General features: G+C 49.7%; 1 protein-coding gene across 1 annotated transcript in view; it reads right to left on the reverse strand.

Annotated features, from left to right (window-relative positions):
• Nucleotides 1-19,519, reverse strand: part of LOC144724416 (acyl-CoA dehydrogenase family member 10-like) — a 48,435-nt gene extending 28,916 nt beyond the window's left edge. Inside the window, exons 1-2 of the mRNA XM_078603529.1 lie at nt 19,256-19,519; nt 3,723-3,898 (exon numbers count right to left, since the gene is read on the reverse strand). Of these exons, the coding sequence (XP_078459655.1) occupies nt 3,723-3,897 (175 nt within the window). The 5' untranslated portion in view covers nt 3,898; nt 19,256-19,519. The remainder of the gene's footprint in view (nt 1-3,722; nt 3,899-19,255) is intronic.
• Between the last annotated feature and the right edge of the window lie 3,479 nt (nt 19,520-22,998).

Here is a 22,998-nt window from a genome sequence, read left to right on the forward strand (position 1 = left end):
GGCGATCCAGCGATTATCTGCGGCCCCAGGGCCTGAAACACCACCAACCATGACCTGGCTGCCCAGATGATCCTGTGCCGTAAACGCCGTAGTGGCATGTGCCACAACCGTACCAGCCGGCACACACACATTTTCGGTACTTGCATTAAGCACCTGCAGAAACGGCTGCTGGTCCGGCCGGACAATAGTTTGCGCCCCAACGAGCGCCGATCCGCCCATCATGGTGGCGGACGGCGACAACAAAACCCCAATTGCACCTTGACGACCAGGCACAGGCTTCCGATATCGCAAGGGGATAAGCATCTGTGAGCCAGGTGGAATATCAACAGATACCTCGGACAGCGCCTGCACCTGGGCGACCGGAGCAGGTCGCACCCAGGGCGACGGTAGAAATGTAATTTTTCGCCCACCCGGTAATTCAATTCAGTTTTCATTAATTCTAATTAGAATGGGCATCTTGGCCAGAAAGTCAGTTCCCAACAAACAAGGAACCGCAAGGGACCTCGAAATTAACACAATTCCCGAGGCCGACACTCCCCCGATAGATATTTTAGCGTCCACCTGGCCCACAATGCCCATGCTACCCCCGTTCGCAGCGACGCAGGAATCGTAAACCGGACGCACGGCCTCTGGTGGGATGCCCAACATATGGAAAATTACATCCGATATAATGGTCGCGGATGCCCCGGAATCCACTAAAAATACGCACGTACACCCCTTGTATAGAACCAGGTACAGTGGACGAACCAGTAGCGGCCGCGACGACCCACCGTGCCAATTTACGCCACGCCTTGCCGGGTGTCTGGTGCGCACCGACTTGCCTGTCCTGGAGGATCCTTCCGTGGCACGTCCGCTGTCGAGGCCTCCTGCTGGGGCAGACCTGGGACACGGGCCCAGCAGTCCCTGGCGTAATGGCCCTTACGGCCGCAGCGGAAGCAGTCGATGTCGTTGCGCCGCGCCGCAGGCTCCACGTCCCGACGCTCCCGTGTCGGCGGCGCAGATCGCGGCCCCGGCCTACTGCGGGCCGACCACTGAGCAGAGGCGGCTGTCAGCTCCTGCGGGCCCCCCCCATTAGGAACGTACACCGCCTTCTTGGGATCCCAACCCACGGCACCTCCTTCGACGATGGGCCCCCCCCCCCCCCGTCCACGCCGTGACTTGCTTCCAACGGCGCAGGTTGAACTGGGCATCAAGACATTTAGCGGCCGTCCGGGATGTCAGCTTTTCGTGGCCACACACCGGCATAGGAATCCCCAAATCCCGGGACAGCTCGAGCATCTTACCCAAGATGAGAGGTTCGAGCAGGTCAGGCTCCGTCTCCGGGTATGCGGCCATGGCCAACTCCAATACCGCACGCCTGTATGCCACCGGCGACTCCTCGGGTGCTCGCTGACGTTGAACAAACCGGCGATGAGCATCATCCGGTGGCTCATATGTATCTGCCATCTCGTCGAAAACTCCTCTCAATGTTTTCTTCTTCTCGGCCTTCATAGAACGGAAGAATCTCACCGACTCGTCATCGAGAAGAGTCGGTAAAACCTCCAATGCCTCAGCGTCCGTCCACCTTGCTGAGCGTACCGCCGCCAAAAATCTGCAGGCGAAAGCACTCCAATCGCCACCGATGGAGAATTCTTTAACGGTCGTGAGATGACGACTGCGACTCCTTGTTGCGCCATCCTCAGCCGATGACTCACCAGGCGGCATATTCAAAATGGCGTCGCTTCGCAACGTGTTGAAGATGGCGGCTTCCCGCCGCGGAGAGCGCAAGATGGCGGCTTCCCGCCGTTCTTCTCCTACCACACCCAAGATGGCGTCCTCGTGCCGCGTGGCCGATGGCGCCGACAGCGGAGGCAAGGCGGCGACCTGCGGACCTCCATCGGCTCTCCCCAACGCCGTCCTCGGCGTGACGAGCTCGCACAATTGCGCGAGCACGATATTGAGTGTCTCCAGCTGCGCCGCCATCTGTCTCCATCGCAAGTCCGCGTCCTCCGGCGCAGATGGGTCCACCGACGCGGCGACGTCTTGGACTCCCGGACCCGTACTCGTTCCCGCATGGATCTCCTCCTCCATCGCAGGCAGGTCCACCGCCTGAGGAAGGTCGTCGTCGTCGGATGATGTAGCAGATGATGGCGTAGGAATATTCTTTCTTCTGAGCTGTTTTGACATGCCGTTTCACTTCTGACTCCAGTGTAATAAAGGACTCGTTCACTGGGTCTGTCTCCGTTGTCCTTTATTTGGGTTCTTTACACTTGTCCCACACGGCCCTCGCTCAGAGCCTCCCCGCTTGGCAGCTCCACAGCTGCCTTCGCTCCCGTAGCCTTTCTCGCTCCTGCAGCTCCGCTGCAGGTCCCCTGTGCAGTCCTCCGGCTGCTCTCACTGCAGCTCCACCGCTGCTCCCCGTTCTTCCGTGCTCGGTCATCGCTGGCCGACGGTGCCGAATCTTACTGTGTGTGTGTGGCGATCTCTCCACTCTCCAACCTCCGCCCTACGTGGCCTCACTCTGTCTCTATCTCCAAACCTCTCCCGTCTCTTCCGGTATCTCTCCCTTAAGACCTCACCCCTCTCTCTCACGTGACCTAACTCCTCCCCCCCGTGACGCCATATCCGCGAGGCCGTTTACGCCCGCATTACATAATGAAAGACGAATAAAGACCGGATTCCAGAAGTCGCTTCAACGACCTTTATTACACAAGTATTAACAGATGCTGTATCTGTGCTGTGTTTTTCCATCAGTTTTACCTAGTTATATTCATTAAATACGTTTGGAGTCGGATGTTCACCCTGGCGAGATAGAGACCCAGGCCCAGTTCAGATATTTGTTGCTGATGTTGGCCATGATCGGGAATCAAACTCAAGTTTTCGGGTTCAGAGCGCGGTGCACTAACCAGTAGGCGACCATCCCCACGACGTTTGGTGGTTATACGATGTCAAAACTTTCTGACAGCATGTGTATTATAAGTGTTATAGTTTGTGAAGATGCAACAATGACTTATGGTAGACTCGTGCCGAGCAAACTTCAGTTGAAGAACTTTTAAGCAATTCTTATTCACACTGGAAGTACATCAAAGAAACAAAAACAACACGACAAAAATGTGAAATACAATTAATAAGTTATGGGAAACTGACATTGTGATGATCATCACATCGTGACATTCAATATCGTATCATATAAAACGATATCACAGCAAGCCCACCTTGCAATGCACATGGACAGCTTCCTTTGGCTAGACTTAAGCTGGGCATCGGAATTGTCGAGGTGGGACGTGATGCAAGATGCTTCGAGTTTCGGAGGCGTTTAACCCTTTCCTGTTCCAATGACGTATGTGTAAGTACGTGGACATCACCAGTTTTTATTCCGGTTCCGTTCGGAACTTTATCGGTACCGAGGCTCCCACAAGGCTATTCGGGAGGACATGTGGTACGGTTTGGCGCCAGCCATCATTGAGTGTGGCCGTGTCGCTACAATTCTCTGCGGTGAGTACAATGTCTTTAAAAACAACGGCGCTATGCCTCTCTAAATAAAATTCACGCTGAACTGCTTGCGCGTTCCGAAATTCGGCGGTGAGTGGGTCGACCCACCCTGCAACTTGCAGTCATCTCGGAACGCAAAAGGGTTAAGTGCCCCATAAATACTAGCGACCCTTGTCCTGCCGGGCCCTTCGGTCAGGATGAGGTTCCTCACCGCCCCTTCCATAACGACGCGACGCGGCGCAGGCGTGCACCTTGTATGGGCGGGTACGGCGACGGCAGGATCACTCCTCCCATGTCGAAAATGACGGCTCTCACGTCGCTGGCGCCGTGGCTCCATCGCGTGGCACACGGTGGCAGTGGCGACAATGGCAGCAGCGAGCGCAGGCGGGGACTCCGCCAGAGGCTCAGAGAGTTCCAGCCGAACATCCTAATCGGTGGAGGTGGAGGCAACAAAGAGCCCAATTGGTCCCGCTTGACAAAAACGGACACAATTTACAAAGTGGATTTGTGTATGTGTTCTTGTACGGTACAGTCTTTTTGTCAAGCAACTGCTGGATGACGTTCACTACATGTGGGTCGTTGGGGGGGAGGGGGGTGTTATTTAACCGGCGTGTTTCACAGTCGGCCAGTACAGTTTGGTGAATGCGGGGGAGGCGTAGACGCCGGATTAGAGGGCAACAGACGTCTCTGCACTGGCCCCCTTCTGACAAACGTAGCCCTGCAGACTGCAACACCTGTTTTACGAGTGGCTATCACCCATTCAAGCATTGTCCAGGCTCACATCTGCTGAGCTTACGAGATCAGGCGCATTCCGAATGATTCGGCCACATAGGCTGTGGAGTTATAGCATGCCTAAACGCAGAATTTCAATATGCGATACAGTGGGCATATTTATTGTATATAAAGGGTGTTTCAAAAAAGATGCTAACACTTCTCAGCATTTGCAAAAATATCACGAGAACAGTGCCTCCGGCTCTGGAGACCACCGGGAGAAGACTCCCAGGCATGTGTTGACAATGATGGTGAACAAGTCGAGACACTTTCACTTTTTGAAGCTATTAACATACATTTCGATTTGAAGCTTTCGTGACTGCAAGTCATGTAGGTAAAAAATAAAAGAAAATTAAAGAAATTAAAACAACTAAATTAAATCACAATGTTTCGGAGGCAACATAAGCTTGTCTTCAGTTGAACCGTTACAGCCAAAGTCGCTGTAGTAAGTGAAGCGAGCTAATAGAGAGACGTGACTATATAAGTTAAGAGGGGGGGGGGGGCAGGGGCCAAGGTGGGGGGGGGCATCGGGGGGGGGATGCTAGCCTGAAGGTAAGCCGATTGATAACATCTATTCATTATGCAGGAGAGGGGGGTATTGGGGTACCGTGAACAAAGGGGGCGGAAGTTAAATTGATTAATAGGAAGCTAAGTTAAGCTGATAAATAACATCTAGTTAATAGGAAAGCTATTAAGAAATGAAACAGCTAAATTTAATCACCAATACACTGCACTACTATACTCTACACTACACTGTACAATAAACTACACTACTATAGACTGCTATACATTACACTTATATACTCCATGTCTCGGCCTCGCTGTGCGCTGCATCACACCGCTATCCGGGTAGTTAACCTCGCATCTAATAAACCCTCAGAGCCAGGGTGAACATCTGACTCTAAACGTAATTGATTGATTTCAACGAGGTAAAACTGATTGGAAAAACACAGCACAAATACAGCATCTGTTAATACTTGGAAATATCAATACAATGAATGAACATTACAGCATCATAACATTGCCTTAGATAACCTGAAACTCAACAATAGATCCTGGATGGACCAGGCTCCTACATTAGTACTGAACAGCTATACAAGAGAACAAGCTACTGTGTTAAATAAAGGCACATCGTGTAATCATCACACTGCATCCTAAATGTACGGCACTACATAAAACACTGAGCTGTGGATGAGACATTCTGTCATCCTTGCTCTCAAGATAGCAATAAAGTTACTTGGGTACAAGTTTGACTCGACTTATTCGATTACAAGTAACATTCACAATAAGGCAAGTTGCAGGCTTCGTTGTTAACTAGGCCTCGTTTTAATAATAATTTAACAGCATTATAAAGGCATTTACAGCATTATAATGGTAATTCTAACATTATAACAGCATTCCCAGTATTATAAGGACATAAACGAACTTACAGACAATGCTTCTTAAAGTCCCACAATGGACAGTTACAGCCGGCTTCACTGGGACGCGATGTGTGCCGCCATTTTGAACTCTGTGTAATGGCGGACGCCAGCCTCGTGCCTGAAAGGCTGTCAAATCGTAACTTCCTGGTCAGGTGACCAAACTCAGCATCAAAACAGGAAATTATTGTATACACACACCCCCACTCCTGCCGTGGAGCAATACTGTACATTTGGGGTGCAGTGTGATGAATACACGATGTGCCTTTATGTAACACAGCAGCTTATGCTCTTGTATAGCTATTCAGTGGTAATGTAGGTGCCTGGTCCATCCAGGATCTATTGTTTAGAAACATGTTATCTAAGACAATGTTATGATGCTGTGGTGTTCATTCATTGTGTTGGTGTTTCCGAGTATTAACAGATGCCATATCTGTGCTGTTTTCTTACCAGTTTTACCTCGTTCAATTCAATAAATGACGTTTGGAGTCGGATGTTCACCCTGGCTTTGAGAGTTTATTGGACGCGAGGTTAACTACTCAGCTAGCGGTGCAACGCAGCGCACAGCAAGGCCGAGACAACTACTATACACTACAACCAAAGGGTAAAGGTGGAATACGCTACAGCAAAATTACTATAGTGAATGAAGAGAGCTGTTTAACATTAAAACACTGTACATCAAATGTATGAGTGATGGTAGTGTATAAAACTGGGACTAAAAAGAATGTAAATATGGATATGACTGTAAAACTATGAAGCAGCTAAAGTTTAACTTGGTTAATTACATCATTACAATGATTGCTCAATTTGAATCCATCCTCTCGGTTGAAGTTATGTCTATGTTTGTATATCTGGATGGCTTCATGGACAATTCTTTGGTAGTATCCAGGAGGCTTGCAGAGTACCTTGGTATCGGAGAACACAATGTCATGAGAACCAGCAGTATTGTAACAGTGGTCAGCTACGGCAGAATAATTAGTCCTGCCTTGCTTCAAATCCGGCGAATGTGGTCAGAAATATGTCGTTTTGTTTCCCTGGTATAACAATCACCACAGGTGCAACTCAGTTTGTAGACACCAGGGTACTGTAAGTCAGGAATGACATTGTTTACGGATGGGATCAGATCACAGATCTTGTGTACTGTACTGAATCGGACCTGGATCTTGTGTTTGTTTAGAATTTTGGAAATCTTTTTGGTAACGCCTGCTATGTATGGCAATGTAATGATTTTGATCGGAGTGTCAAGGGGCTGTTTCTCCATGGTGGGAGAAACAGCTTGGTGGATAGTACGGTCCGAGTATCTGTTCGGCCCGATGTACATGTTCCAATTCACTGGCCAGGTGGTGTTGGTCAGAGATGCAGTGGGCCCTATGGTATAGTGTTTTGATGGGGGAATTCTTTTGTGCCGGATGGTGGTGGGAATCAGGATCTGTGTGGGTGGCCTTCCTATAGACATAATGTCCCAACGAGCCATTGGTCCTCCTCTCAAACAGAACTTCCAGGAATGGTAGCTTGCCATTCTTCTCCACTTCCATGGTGAATTTGATGGATGGGTGTATGGAGTTGATGTGGTCTAGAAATTGGTTCAATGCTGGGAGGCCATGTGGCCAAATGACGAAAGTATCATCCACGTATCTCTTCCACAGGGAAGGCCGTAGAGTGGATGTCTGGATGGCGTCTGTTTCAAATTTTTCCATGAAAACATTGGCAATCACTGGTGACAAGCGGGAACCCATAGGGGTGCCCTCATTTTCTTTGTAGAAGGTACAATTCCAGGCGAAGTACGTGATGGTGAGGCAGTGCCTCTCCAGCGCAGGGACATCAGGGTTTTCAATTATTGTTATGGTGTCAGGCACTGGAACCTTGGTGAATAGAGAGACCACATCAAAGCAGACGAGGACATCATCAAGAGACAATACAATGTCCTTGACTAGAGAGACCAAGTGAGTTGAGTTGAGTACTGCTGAGGTGGTCTTGCCAGTGAAGGGAAGCAGAGTATCCGATAGAAAACGGGCTAGTTTGTAGGTAGGTGAGTTGATCGTGGACACAATAGGCCGTAGTGGGATACCTTCTTTATGGATCTTGGGAAGACCATAGAATCTGGGGGGTCTCACAGCCGAGGGTTTCAGGGAGAGCCGTTTGATTAGTTCAATTAGGAAAGTCGAACTAGTGATGATCTTGTTGGTTTTAGTAGCTAGGCTATGAGTCGGATCTCTATTGATTTTGGAGTAGCTGCCATCATTGAGTAGGTCCTGGATTTTGTTGTTGTATGAGTTTTTATCCATGATGACAGTTGCATTGCCCTTGTCGGCCGAGAGGATGACTATGTAATGCCTCTTTTTCAAATTTGCAAGTTCAGAACGTTCATTTTTGCTGATGTTGCTAACAGGTTTCTTAGCATTCTTGAGGATAGTGGCTATTTCAGCTCTCGCAATGTCCATTTGGATGTATCCTAAACCTTTGAGGGCTACATCGACATGGGATATTATATCCTCTACTGGGATATGTTTAGGGGTAACTGCGAAATTCAGCCCTTTAGCTAGTATCGTTTTTAGATTGTCAGAGATTGGGATTTTACTCTGATTAATAACGATCTTGTTAACATCGAGTTTTGTAATGCATGGTTCTGGCTTCTTCTTTGCTAGGAGGTTGAATTTGGCGATCAGGTTATCTTTACATTTGGTAGACAGTGAATCAGTAGAGGAGGCTGTCATGTTGTCAACACGATCCCAATTGGAAGGGGACATTTTTTGTGTTAACATTAAATGTGATTGAAAGAGAATATTGTCTATATTATCGAGTTCAAATCGGAGTAATCTTATTTTCTTTGAGATTAGTGATAGGCTAGCTTTAAACAGAATTCGTTTAGCATTCGGTGAAGACACAGCAGCAGATGTGAGTGTGAAAGCGATGGGAATTACCTTGTTGTCGTGGCATCTCTTGAGGAAGGTTAGCGTCTCGATAAGCTGCGACTTACTGTCTCATTGTCTGTTAAAACTCTAACAGATAAGTGAAAATCCTCCCCGTAGAGGGCATTAATTCTAGATTTGAAGCTTTCGTAACTGCCAAGATTCATACTCTTTGGTTTTTTCGGTAAAGTCACGTAGGTAAAAAATAAAAGAAATGAAAACAACTAAATTAAATCACGACGTTTCGGAGGAAACACAAGCTTCCATCTTCAGATGGAACCGTTACTGCCAGCTCTGTCAGCAATTAAGAGCTGCTGCAATAAAAAATTACATCGGATTTTGGGAGGCTTAACCCAAGGGTAAGTGGGCGGAGCTAGAGAAGGAATTTCTACGTAAACGTAAATGTGAGAGATTAGCATGTCCATGTGAGAAGGTCCCCAGCCACCGGAGATGGTGGGAATCCTGTGCCTGGGGTGTCTCACTCAAGGGTAAGTGTGCGGAGCTAGAGAAGGAATTTGTACGTAAATGTCAATGTGAGAGATTAGCATGTCAATGTGGGAAGGTCCCAGGCACCGGAGGTGGAGGAGATCCTGTGCCTGGGCTGCCTCACAGATATTTAGCCTGGTGATGTACTCGGAGAGTCGGAAATAACAGCTGAAACAGGTAGGTAGGATGGAAACATCACAGTCAGTTAAGACTTTACTTGGTTAATTACGTCCTTCCAATGATTGCTCAGTTTGTATCCATCTTCCTGGTTGAAGTTATGTCTATGTTTATATATCTGGATGGCTTCATGAACAAACCTTTAATAGCCCGAAGGTTTGCAGAGAACCTTGGTCTCGGAAAAAACAATATCATGAGAACCCACAGCATTATAGCAATGGTCAGCCACAGTGGAGGTATTAGTTCTGCCGTATTTCAGATCTGCCTTGTGCTCGCGAACACGGTCCGAGACATGACGTTTCGTTCCCCCAATGTAACAATCACCACAGGTGCAACTTAATTTGTAGACTCCAGGATATTGCATGTCAGGAATGACATGATTCGCAGATGGGATTAGATCACAGATTTTGTGTACTGTACTGAATTAGACCTGGATCTTGTGTTTGTTTAAAAATTTGGAAATATTTTGGTAATGCCTGCTATGTATGGTAACGTGATGGTTTTGATCGGCGTCTCAGGGGGTTGTTTCTCCATGGATGGAGATGGTTGGAGAAACAGCTTTGCGAATAATGCGGTCCAAATATCCATGCATCTTAAGGGCCTGGTGTACGTGTTTCAGTTCACTGGCTAGGTGGTGTTGGTCAGAAATGCAGTGGGTCCTATGGTGTAGTGTTTTGATGAGGGAATTCTTCTGTGCCGGATGGTGGTGGGAATCAGGTTTCAGATAGGAATCTGTGTGGGTGGCCTTCCTGCAGACGGAGTGTCCCAAGGAGCCATCAGGTCTCTTCTCAAACAAAACATCCAGGAATAGAAGCTTGCCATCCTTCTCCACTTCCATGGTGAATTTGATGGATGGGTGTATGGAATTAATGAAGGTTGAGGAATTGGTTCAATGCTGGCAGGCCATGTGGCCAAATAACGAAAGTGGCATCCACATATCTCTTCCACAAGGAAGGACGTAGGGTGGATGTCTGGATGGCATCTGTTTCAAATTTCTCCATTAAAACTATCACAATCACTGGTGACAAGGGGGAACCCATGGGGGTACCTTCATTTTGTTTGTAGAAAGTACCATTACAGGTGAAGTAAGTGTTGGTAAGGCAGTGCCTAACCAGAGTAGGAACATCAGGGTGTCATTCTATAATTCTGTCATTGTGTGACTAACGCTTCGCGGGACTATAGAGGGGCGGCTTCGTTATAACGCTGCCCCCCCCCAACTCCTCATATTCAGATAGAGGGGCGGGTTGACTATGACTAGGCCTGGTAGTGGCTGGAGGAGAGACCAATGGGGAATGGAGAGGAGGGGTAATGGGGAATCGAACGGGTGGTGTAGGGTGGGTGGGTGGAGGGGCAGGGTTATGAGGGATTGGGGAGACCCATGTATCCTTAACCACTGAAGCAACCACATGACCAGTACAGTAGACAACGCACAGTACTCTATAATAATACTTTTTTACGGTAAAACACACGTGCACTACACACACATCTGTAATAATCCTTCTTGAGACGGCTTCGGAATCAGTCCTTTTTATTTCCACTTCCACAAATACACTTTACTCACACACTCTCCGTTGCTGGCAGACAACGGAGAGAGGGCAGACTTCACACCAAGTCCCCACCGCGCACGTGGCACCCAGAGCCCCCGTATGCACGTGACCCTGCTCTTGTCGTTCCCAAGTCTGCTCTCGATCATTCCCTCTCTCTCTCTCTTAATCCCTTCTTCACGTGGTACCCCCCAGCCAATCCTCCATGGACAGCCTTGACCGTTCTCGATGGTTCCCTGTCAATCCCGGGACCACACCTCTGATCCGGCTCCCCATTAGCTGGGGCCCCGAATGGCCAGGCCAATCACCCCTGCTGACATGCCGTGATCACGCCGGGGCATGCTCCCTGTCTCAACCCTTATTGGCTACAAAGCAGGACCGGCAAGCCAATCCCCATGTGAACCCTCTATGGCTGTTATTACATCACCCCCCCCCCCCCCCCCCCCCCGGTGAAAAAAATTAGCCGTCTCGGCTGGGAAAAGGGTGATGAACCAATTCCGTAAAACATCTTATTAGGGCACCAAGGTGCGTTTAACAGTTGAGGGTGAAACGGCGTCCCCGCGCCTAACAACACTTAAAAACAGTCACCCATGAAAACCCCGACATACATTAGGGCGCCCCTGCAGCGCAGTAACGACAGGGAAAATAGCTAAATGATCAAACGTTAACGAAACGGAAGAGATTTCGACCGCGTACGCGACGCGGGACCCTCTCCGCTTCCAGCGCATGGTCGCTTTGCTTCCGGATGGACAGGAGGTAGTAGGCTCGAAGAAGAAGTAGGCTGTTGGTGCTTGGTCACGTCCAGGGCAGGCCCCGTTGGAGGGGGGGCAGCGGGGGCTTCCTCAGCCCTCAGAACCTGTTTATCTGTAGGAGGCACAACACAGTCCCCCTTGGGATCAACGGGTGTGGCAATCGGCGTAGTCGGCTCGGCAGAACCCGGCAGGTCAGCTAGTGTGGATGAAGGACCAACACGCGCGTCAACATAGGGTTTAAGTCGCGAGGAATGAACATACCACCGACGTTTTCCGTACTGAACACGGATACTTTGCGAGTTCCGAACATCTACCAACGTCACAGGCCCCCGCCACGGCCTGTGCAGTTTGGGGGACGTGCCCGCCGGTACCTGGGGGCAGTGGAGCCACGCCAGGTCTCCCACTGACCAAGGCATGCGAGTATGCGATCGACGCGCATACCGTTCGTTCCTTGCCTAGGCACGGGCCGTCGCACACCGGGCAGCCTCTCGCGCCTCCGTTACTCGTTCAAGCGAGTCACGCACGTGGTCAGGCAAGGAGCGGGACGGTCGTTCACTCGGCTTACCCAGTTGCACATCGATGGGTGGAACATTTTCACGGCCATACATAAAAAAAAACGGTGAGTATTCCGTGGACGTGTGCGGAACCATGCGGTATGCCGCTAACACGCCTAGTATGTGCAGGTCCCAATCGGTTTGCTTTTCACTGACCGTGTGACAAAGCATAGCCGAGAGGGTACGATTGAATCGTTCCACCATACCATCTGTTTGTGGATCGTATGGGGAGGTGCGAACTTTCTTTGTACCCAGCGCGTCACAAACGTCCTTAAGCAATTTAGAGGAGAAATTCCGCCCTTGATCTGTGAGCAGCCTCTCAGGTGCCCCCTTGTCCATGACATACCCGTTCAAGAAAGCGTCGGTGATGGACGCTGCCGTTTGGTCGGGCAGAGGCCAGGCCATCGGCCATCGATAAAAATATTCCACCCCGACCAGAAGGTATTTATTGCCCCTAGCCGACGGGGGAAACGGCCCCAGAATGTCGAGAGCAACTAATTCGTTGATACGGGACACCTTAATGGAACGCAACGGTGGTACATAGTGGTTCCGAGGCGGCTTCCTCTTCGCACAATCATGGCATGAGCGGACAAAGTCATTGACGTCTGCCGTCATACCGGCCCAGAAAAAATCCTTTTTCATCGCGGCCAAAGTCTTTTGGACGCCGAGGTGCATCAACGTATCAGCGTGCAGAGCACGGAGCAGGTCGTAGCGAAGCGAAGTAGGCACTACCAAGCGTGGTCGGTCAGACAACCCGTTGGTACACATTAACAATCCCGACTTGCCTCGGAACATCTGCCACTTCCAGCCCGCCAATTGAGATTTTTGTTTCCCTACCAATTTCCGTAGCGGAGACAGCGAGGCATCGGCCTCCTGCTCACGTAACCAGACCGCGTGCGGCAGCCGTAAGGTATCATCGGTGTCCACCGACACCTGTTGGTCATCTTCCTTCGCTTTCGCCCCTGCATCGTCCTCATTCGCTATCGCCCCCATAACCGGGCAGGGTGACGTGGGCGGTGCCGCACAGCGGTGCGTGCCCGTCAGGCAAGTGCACGGAGGAACGGGCGGCAGCCTTGAGAGCGCATCAGCGTTCGCGTGACGGGCCCCCTTTCGGTATGTAATATCGAAGGAAAATTCCTGTAACGATTCCAACCACTGGGCCAACAGGCCTGACGGCTGATCCAATTTCAGGGAGTATTGCAAGGCCGCATGATCATTGCGAACCAGGAATTTCCGTCCATACAGGTACGGCCGGTACAATCGAACAAAATGGACAATTGCCAAGAGTTCCCGCCTTGTCACGCAATATCGCGTTTCCGCAGGGGATAGAACCCTGCTGCCGTACACCACCACTCGCTCAACCCCGTCCTTACGTTGCGACAAAACGGCCCCAATGCCGATATCACTAGCATCCGTATCAAGGATGAACGGCTGCGAGAAGTCTGGGTAATCTAGCGTAGACGCCGTGGCGAGGTGGTCCCGAAGTGCCCTAAAAGAACTTTCTTCCTCCGCTCACCATTTAAACCTTTGATTTTTGCCAGTTAGAACGTGTAATGGTTTTGCCAACGTCGCAAAGTTCTTAACGAAGCGGCGATAATAGGAAGCGAATCCAATAAACCGCCGAACATCACCCTCTGAAGTGGGTGTGGGCCACTCACGTACACATTTGGTTTTCAGAGGGTCAGTGGATACACCGTCCGAATTGACAATATGACCCAAGTAACGGACGGAGTGTTGCAGAAGGTGGCATTTCTTAGGTTTAAACTTAAGGTCAGCCGCGCGCATTCTTTTAAAAACCGTCTCTAGGCGTTGGAGGTGTTCCTCGAACGTGCGGCTGAAGACAATTATATCGTCTAGATATATGAGGCACGTTTCCCACTGTAGTCCCGCCAACACCAATTCCATGAGCTGCTGAAACGTCGCCGGAGCCGCATTCAGGCCCATAGGCAACCGATTAAATTCAAAGAGACCTTGCGGCGTGCGGAATGCCGTTTTGGCTTTCGACTCGTCATCGAGGGGAAGCTGCCAGAAGCCCGAGGACAGGTCGAGGGTGGAAAATAATTTAGCACCCGATAAAGCATCTAATGAGTCATCCATCCTCGGTAAGGGGTACGCGTCCGCTACCGAAATTTTGTTCAACCGGCGGAAATCAACGCAAAACCTCGTACCACCATCTTTTTTCTTAACCAGAACGACGGGCGCGCCCCAAGGGCTGTTGGACGGCGAAATAATATCCGCCGCCAGCAAATCATCTACTGCCCCGCGCACGTGTTCCCTTTCCGCCGGGCTCATGCGGTGAGGGTGCATACAGATGGGAGGTGCCGCACCGGTGTCAATATGGTGTGACAAAAGCGACGTGCGGCCGAGGTTCAAATAATTTCTGCTGAAAACATCAGCGTATCGTTGCAATAGTGAACGCAGGGCGTTCCTATGTTCATTTGACAAGGAAGAATTCTTTCCGCATAAATCTGCGATCCAGCGTTCCTGTGAACGATCGTGCGGAGATCCACCCGCGGGCATCCGAGCGCGCGGCGTTTTGTCACAAGAGGCGAAATCAGTAGTGGCGTGAGCCACTACCTCATTCAACACCTGTATGAAAGGTGCCTGACCTGGTCGCACGATCGTTTGTGCCGTCGCCAAAGAAAAAGATTTAGATACCGAATTCGATGGGGATAATAGCACGCCCTTCGCATCCCTTCCCATTTGAAGGGGTTTTCGGTAACGCAGCGGAATGAGCATTTGCGCTCCCGACGGAACCTCCACCGTAGCAGCAACTGCGGCAGTAACTGCGTTACCTGTAGGCGCATTGGCCAGCAGGGAAGGCAGGAGCGCCATCCTACGACCCCCCGGCATTTCCAAACAGTCCTGGTCGACCCGTATTCTCAGCGGCATCCGGCGCAGGAAATCAGTACCAAGCAAGCATGGAACAGCTAGGGAGCGAGAGATTAACACAGGTCCTGCGGCGGTAATATTTCCGATAGCGATGCTCACATCTACCTGACCACAGATACCCATGCTTCCCCCATTTGCGGCAACACACGCATCATTAACCCTGCGTATCCGCGACGTAGGAATGGACAACAAATGAAAAATAACATCTGAAATGATGGTAGCAGACGCGCCCGTGTCTACCAAGATACGGACGTCAACGCCGTCGATGGTACCCCGTACCGTCGACGAGCCCGACGCCGCAGCCACAACCCTGCGAGCCAATTTCTTCCACTGTGTAGCAGAACGTGTAAATGGAGCAGGAGAATTAAAATTATCCTTAGGAGTGTAAGAATGAGTGCGAGTGGATGAGTGATGTGACAAGACCTGCCGGGTGTCCGATTTGTGCCGACTCGCCCGAGGTTGTTGCAGCTCCGCAGCAGGTGGAGGAGATGGAGGTCCCCTTGGCGGAAGAGGCGACGGCAGAGGTCGGCAGCGGCAGTCACGGGCGAAATGGCCCCGTCTGCCACACTTGAAACATGTGGCCGACGTCGGCCGGCGGTCGGAAGACCCGGCCCTTGCGCGTGGACGGCCCGTGTAGTCGCCACGCTGGTCGCGCAGCCGCCGTCCCGGAATCCTATGCGGAACAGCAGCAGCCAGCATGTCGTCGTCGCCCGAGTCGTCGGAGCAGTGGACAACCAGTCGCGGAGACCACCCCAAAGGCGGCCCGTCGATTTCGGGTTTCCCCGTCCACGCCGCCATCTGGTCCCAACGCTTAATATTAAACTTAGCGTCCAGGCAGCGCGCCACCCATCGCGATGTAAGCGGTTCGTGGCCGCACACTGGTAGAGAAATGTTGAGCTCCTGAGACAACTCCAGCATACGGGAAAGGATGAGAGGATCCAAATGATTGGCCGTCGCGTCGGGGTAGGCAGCCATGGCCAGCGCCATCAACGCCCCCCGATAAGCCAACGGCGATTCCTCCGATGCTCGGCGACGCGACATAAATTTTCTGGTGGCTGACGTCGGTGGGTCATAAAATTCCGCCATCTCTGCGAACGCATCCCGCAGTGTCTTCTTCTTGGACACCGGGATGGAGCGGAAGACCCCCAGAGAAACATCATCAAGCAGTGTAGGTAGCGCTCCCAGCGCTTCATCCTCCGTCCAGTTCACGGATCTAAAAGCTGACTCGAAGCGCCACGTAAAAGCACTCCAATCGCCCCCGGCGATAAATTCTTTAATTTGTGGAAGGCGATGTCCGCGGTGGCAAGCGCGCGCCGCGGGCGTCTCCGACTGCCGTTCCCGCTCTCCACCCGTTGCAGGCAAAATGGCGTCCGGCGGCCGCGTGGTGGTAGGCGCGCCCAAAATGGCGGCCGACGGCTCCGGCGCACCCAAAACGACGGCGTCCTCCCGCGTGGCAGGAGCAATGGCGGACTCAGATTCCTTTGCAGGACCCCTTCCCGCGGCGTCCAGCTGATCGGCGATCTGGCGACCCACGGCTGGTGAGGACGCCACCGCGGTCACCAGGTTTAGCAGAATGGCGCGTAGCGACTCGATCTGCTCCGCCATCAGCCGCCATTCGTCTTTTGTTCCTGCGGTGGTCGCATCTTCCCCTGGTCGACGCTGAGAGGCGTCGAGGAGAGTATTATCAGCAGGCGGCATCGGGGCTGTAGCTCCCAACAGCTCATCTTCATCCGTCTCGACCTCTTCCTCCGATAGAGGCACGGGCAGGTTCTTTTTTCTGGGGTGTTTAGACATCTTGACGATCGTTCAAACAGTCGCAGAAGCACTTCTGACACCAGTGTAATAATCCTTCTTGAGACGGCTTCGGAATCAGTCCTTTTTATTTCCACTTCCACAAATACACTTTACTCACACACTCTTCGTTGCTGGCAGACAACGGAGAGAGGGCAGACTTCACACCAAGTCCCCACCGCGCACGTGGCACCCAGAGCCCCCGTACGCGCGTGACCCTGCTATTGTCGTTCCCAAGTCTGCTCTCGATCATTCCCTCTCTCTCTCTCTTAATCCCTTCGTCACGTGGTACCCCCAGCCAATCCTCCATGGACAGCCTTGACCGTTCTCGATGGTTCCCTGTCAATCCCGGGACCACGCCTCTGATCCGGCTCCCCATTAGCTGGGGCCCCGAATGGCCAGGCCAATCACCCCTGCTGACATGCCGTGATCACGCCGGGGCCATGCTCCCTGTCTCAACCCTTATTGGCTACAAAGCAGGACCGGCAAGCCAATCCCCACGTGAACCCTCTATGGCTGTTATTACACATCTATTACGTACGGACATATACACACGGTTATATTTACATTAGTACTATAGTTTTTTTGGTGCTTAAATCTACTGCTGGATGAAGGCCCACCAGCCTGTTGGGGGCCGCCGCAGGCTGTGGCTGTTGGGGGGTGCCTGTGGCGCCCCCCAACAACCTAGTTATAATATTGGTTACGAAAGTCGACGTGTTAAAAAGGTTTTTGAGGTTAGATCGCGTTATTATAAATGTGTCACAATCCCTCCACTACCTGCCACGGCAAATCAGTAACAATCATGCGTCACGTTACCAAAACGCCAATTTGTTACTTCTTCAGCCCACCGGTGTGTTTGAAGATTGAATCCACAACATTTAGAATTTGAGTACGACGTTTCGCTGGTAATTACATCCAGCATCTTCAGGCGATTTTCCAGAATAGTGGTGGAGGGTTGCGACACATTTATAATAACGCGATTTAACCCAAAAACCTTTATAATGAATAATACTGGCCGCCAAAGCCTACGTGTTAAAGAAGACCTGTCTTCCGACACGCCCCCCCCCCCCTTTTATATTGGATTCAGAATAGTTACGCTGGACGAATCCGATGAGGCATCAAGCTCTATTTTTTCGCAGATGTCCAGCAGGTGCAGGTCAGAACGTTACACCAACAAACAATGCAAAAAAAACACGATATGTATACAAATAAAAGTCAACTTATTTTTTTAACCAGGTAAATAAAGCCCACTAGGCTATTAGCTTCTTTTTCAGAAGCGACCTGGCCACAAATGATACATCAACGATGTGGCTCATCATGTGGAAATGTATAGCAGCCAAATAATCTAAACTCACATTTCTCATATTAAACACTGAATTTGACATTGAGTCGGGCCAATGGGAAAACATGACTCAATTGCCTAACTCACAAATACGAAGTAGGCGTCATCACAGTGATGATTCACCACTCCACTACTCCTGACAGAAATTATCTAGCTAAAAAAAAGAGATACCTCATTGTTAAACTACGGCTGTTGCACTCCAATAAAGTCAGCCATACGACGCAGGAGATCCCTGTGTTTGATCTTCCACGAAGCTCATGGCCCACCCTAAACCGCATCCACACAAACCATGGCATATGCGGATACCTGGTGCACAAACGGACAATAAAAAAACTCCAGCAGTGTGCGACTGCGGTGATCCAAAACAGACCGTACAACGTAAAACGACGCAATGCGCCCGATCCACAAACATGCGGCGATAGACCACTCCGCTCCTCCTGACGCGGTTTGTCTGGGCTTGACCACCTGAATGTGAAATTGTAAGTCGGTGCGCTGCGTCTATATCGGCCGTACGAAAGAAGCAGTATTGAGAAATAAGATAACCAATTACAGTATATTGGTGACGCTGCTCCTGCTGCTGCGTTGGCAGTGGTGCACAAGCACAGTGAAAAAACAAAAGCTGAACATTTTGGTAATAAAATAGGCGACGTTTTGGGCAATGACCCTTCTCAATCGCACAGAAAATCCAAAAAGCGTCAATCTACCACGTGTGTCGTTATCACAGTCATATGTACTATTTGTTAGAAATACCTTAAGGTAGCGTTAAGCTTTTTGGAAAAGCTCCAAAAGAAAGGTGAAAAGATAAATGTACCACATTTATCGATTATTGTTTTTAAAATGTTTTCTTATAAAGACTACAGAACACAATTTTTTGTTCTTAAAAAACTTATTCTGAAATTTATAACTGTACGTGAGAACATGGCGAATAGGAAAGTTTGTGGGCAAAAAGACACACAGGTTGGACTTTGTTGTCTGAAGGGCATTCAATGTAACAGCAGTACGCAGCGGAAAAAGCGTGTTTTTTGTGTAAATATGTATACTGTCATAAAACATTGGTTAATCTGTACGCTGTATTATGAAAAAAGAGTAATAGAAATGAGAGAAAAAAGATAGATGTATGTTTGAAGGGAGCTGTGATTTTGTGTTACCTCGCACAATGTCGACACGAAAGAAAAATGGACCCTCACACCCACCAAACGCGTGTGACTTGGTATGTTCGTTCGCGCGCTATAGAATAAATAAATGAAAATTGCACAAAATTATTAAAGTAATTTAAAGTTACTCTTTGGTTGTATTCGGTAAAGTTACATAGGTAAAAAAAAAAACTAAATTGGATCACGATATTTCGGGCGCAACACAAGCGTATGTCATCAGGTGGGGACAAACATAGCGAAGATAGTTGCTGAAATATGTCAAAGAGATAGCTCTAACACGGATTTATATAGCTGAGGGGGGTGGGGGGAAACGAGGGCAGGGTGAGTATGGGGGCAGGGTGTGGGCTGGGGGAGCCAATCCCAAAGCTGGGTATACAGCTCATGTCCCACGGGGGGGGGGGGGGAAGCGGGGGAGAGTGGACTCGGACAAAAGTGGTGCACGATTTGGAAAGCTGCACCTTAAATTTCCTAGTGATGTGCAAGGCTGGGAGTAAAAGACTGGTGATGTGGATATGAATATAAATTGTAAGGCAGCTAGGGTTTAACTTGGTTAATAACATCCTTCCAATGATTGCTCAATTTGAATCTATCTTCTCGGTTGAAGTTATGTTTATGTTTGTATATATGGATGGCCTCATGGACAAACCTTTGGTGGTATCCAGATGGCTTGCAGAGCACCTTGGTCTTGGAAAGATAATATCATGAGAGCCCGCAGCATTATAGCAATGATCAGCAACGGGAGAGGAATTCGTCCTGCCGTGTTTCAGATCTGCCTTGTGCTCGCGGACATGGTAAGAAACATGACGTTTTATTTCGCCAATGTAACAATCACCACAGATGCAACTTAGCTTGTAAACACCAAGGTATTGCAAGTCAGGAATGACATCTTTAACAGATGGGATTAGATCATGGATTTTGTGTACTGTACTGAATCAGACCTGGATCTTGTGTTTGTTTAAGATTTTTGAAATCTTTTTGGTAACGCCTGCTATGTATGGTAACGTGACGGTTTTGATCGGAGTCTCAGGGGTTGTTTTTCCATGTTTGGAGAAACAGCTTTGCGAAAAGTATGGTCAGAATATCCATTCATCTTAAGGGCCCCGTGTACATGTTCCAATTCACTGGCCAGGTGGTGTTGGTCAGAAATACAGTGGGCCCGATGGTGTAGTGTTTTGATGAGGGAATTCTTCTGTGTGGGCGGCCTTCTTGTAGACAGAATTAGGGGTCGGCACGGTTTGGCTCAAACCACCAAACCGCGGTTTGAACCGAACCAAATCGGTTTGGTTTGGCTCTGTTTGAACTGGTTCGGTTCGGTTTGGTTTGGGGCTACGAAAACCGACTCGGTTTGGCTCGGACAGGGTGGAACCGGCTCAAACTAGTTTGGTTGGTTGTAAAGGCGACACGAAAGGACATGCTGTAGTTGCCTTTGCCTGCGAATTCACTTTGCAATTGCATCTCCATGGCTCGAGCGGCTCAAGACGGCGCCATCCCCGGCGGCTCCAGCATCACAAGGTATCTCATCCACGACGTGGAAGAGACCAAACACGCCGGTAGCGACGAGGAGCCGATGGCGAGCGAACGTGAGAGCCCGGACGCCACGCGCGGCGACACGCGGCAGAGCCTCATGCGCACCCTCGGCGCCGCAGCGCTGCAGACCGCGACGCAGCCCAAGCCCAAGAAGGCCCGTGTGTCCCGAGCGCTGTGGCCGAGATGTGTGTGCGCTCGTGGGCGCGGATGTTGCCTAGTGTTGGGGTTTCACTGCCATTGAACTACCACACTGCGTTCAAGGACATTGGGCGTGCCAAGCTTGAGGAGATGGCTGTGGACGACATCGTCGTCCAGTACTTGCTAGTGAATCTCAATATGAAGAAAGCCTGCGTAGAAATTAGCGATTAATACACTTGATATTTGTATTGAATGCGAATATTGTTTGCCGCGCATCTTTTCGGTTCAAGCCAACTCAAGAGGTTTGGTTTAGCTTAGTTTGGTTTGGTTTTGGTTTGGTTTGGTTCAGTCGTCGCTGGTTTGGTTTGGTTTGCTCAATTTGAAACCAGTTTGAGTCGGTTCAAACCGTGCCGACCCCTAGACAGAATGTCCCAAGGAGCCAATGGGCCTCCTCTCAAACAGAACATCCAAGAATGGTAGCTTGCCATCCTTCTCCACTTCCATAGTAAATTTGATGGATTGGGTGTATAGAATGAATGTGGTCGAGAAATTGGTTTAATGCTGGTAGGCCATGTGGCCAATTGACGAAAGTGTCATCCACATATCTCTTCCACAGGGAAGGACGCAGGGTGGATGTCTGGATGGCGTTTGTTTCAAGTTGACAGATGGGAAAAAGGAATAGCGCTTGCTCACGGCGGGGCTTATTTGTTTTAACATAAACCCCACCGTTGGAGAGACCACACACAAATCCACACACAGTTCAGTTCATTTATTAGGTACTAATGGGAAGTACCCGGCGTTGCACGGGCGAAAAAGACACACAAACACATAGACTTACACACACACACATATGGACTCACACACACATACACATCGACGTACACACACACATCGACTGACACACATAGACACACACACAGTGACTTACACACTCACATGGAGCCATGCACACACATCGACTAACACACAGACATTTGGCGTTGCCCGGGCAAAAACGACACAGACACACATCGACTTACAAACACACATGGACCTAAATGCACACACATATGGACTCAAACACACACAAATCGACTGACACACACACATCGACTTACACAGCAATCCCCGATGATGCCACAGCTAGAGCAATTTTCTCTCTCTGGCGAGCCTTAGCGAGGAGCAGTTTGAAAACAAAGGTTTTCCCAGTACTGGCAGGTGCATCAAGGAAAATAAAGACTCGATTTGTAGTCTCAATGTCTTCCAAGATTTTCGTGTAGGCTTCTATTTGTGCATCCATGAGCTTTGATACATTTTCCTGAATAAATTTAAGAAGCTGTAAAGCATAATAGCATATTTAACGTAGGATCTCTTGAGTAAGGGCATGCAGGTTGGCCCTGTAGGGTGTTGGTATTCCCATAGACGTGAGGTATTTTCCACCAATGGAGTGCAGTTTGTCCTGAAGGAGGATGAGGGCCTGTTTGAAGATGACATCAGAAAAGTTGACGTCGAGGTTTGTATTTTGTCATTGAGCTCCGTGGAGGATGTCCTCACTCATGCCCTCTTTGTATTTTTGCCAGAGTCCAATGGGGTTAGATGGGCTGCAAACTAGAAGATGTATGCAGAAGAGCAATGTCAGTTAGAAAGATGACTGACCAATATAAGTTTCTGTCAAAGCTTTATGAAGATGGTGATCATTCGCAATAATTTCAAGCTTCCCTGTATGTTTGACAGACAACTCGTTCTACTCTTTATAGGTCTTGTAAAGATTGGTGCCCTTTGGCAAAATGGAGAAGCATTGGGATGAACTGTGTTGACTCGTCCTTAGGCATCAGATTCATCGTCAGCAGCAGTTGCTTCTATTTTTTTAGCAGTCCATGTATAGTAGGAGGGAACTTAATGAAAAGAGCAGGTTGGCAGCAAATGGGTCACTTGGGCACAAAACAAAGAACGCCATAAGAGTGGTATGTTGTGGAGCCAGGGCCTGTTGTTGGGCATTTCCTTTGGTGACGTAGATGCATTGACCATTTTGGAGGTGAAGTGCCAAATGGACGACTGTGGGGGAACGGTCATGGATGGGGAAGCCAATAATT

This window comes from Lampetra planeri, chromosome 20 (assembly GCF_965212315.1).
Source record: "Lampetra planeri chromosome 20, kcLamPlan1.2.h2, whole genome shotgun sequence".
NCBI lineage: Eukaryota > Metazoa > Chordata > Hyperoartia > Petromyzontiformes > Petromyzontidae > Lampetra > Lampetra planeri.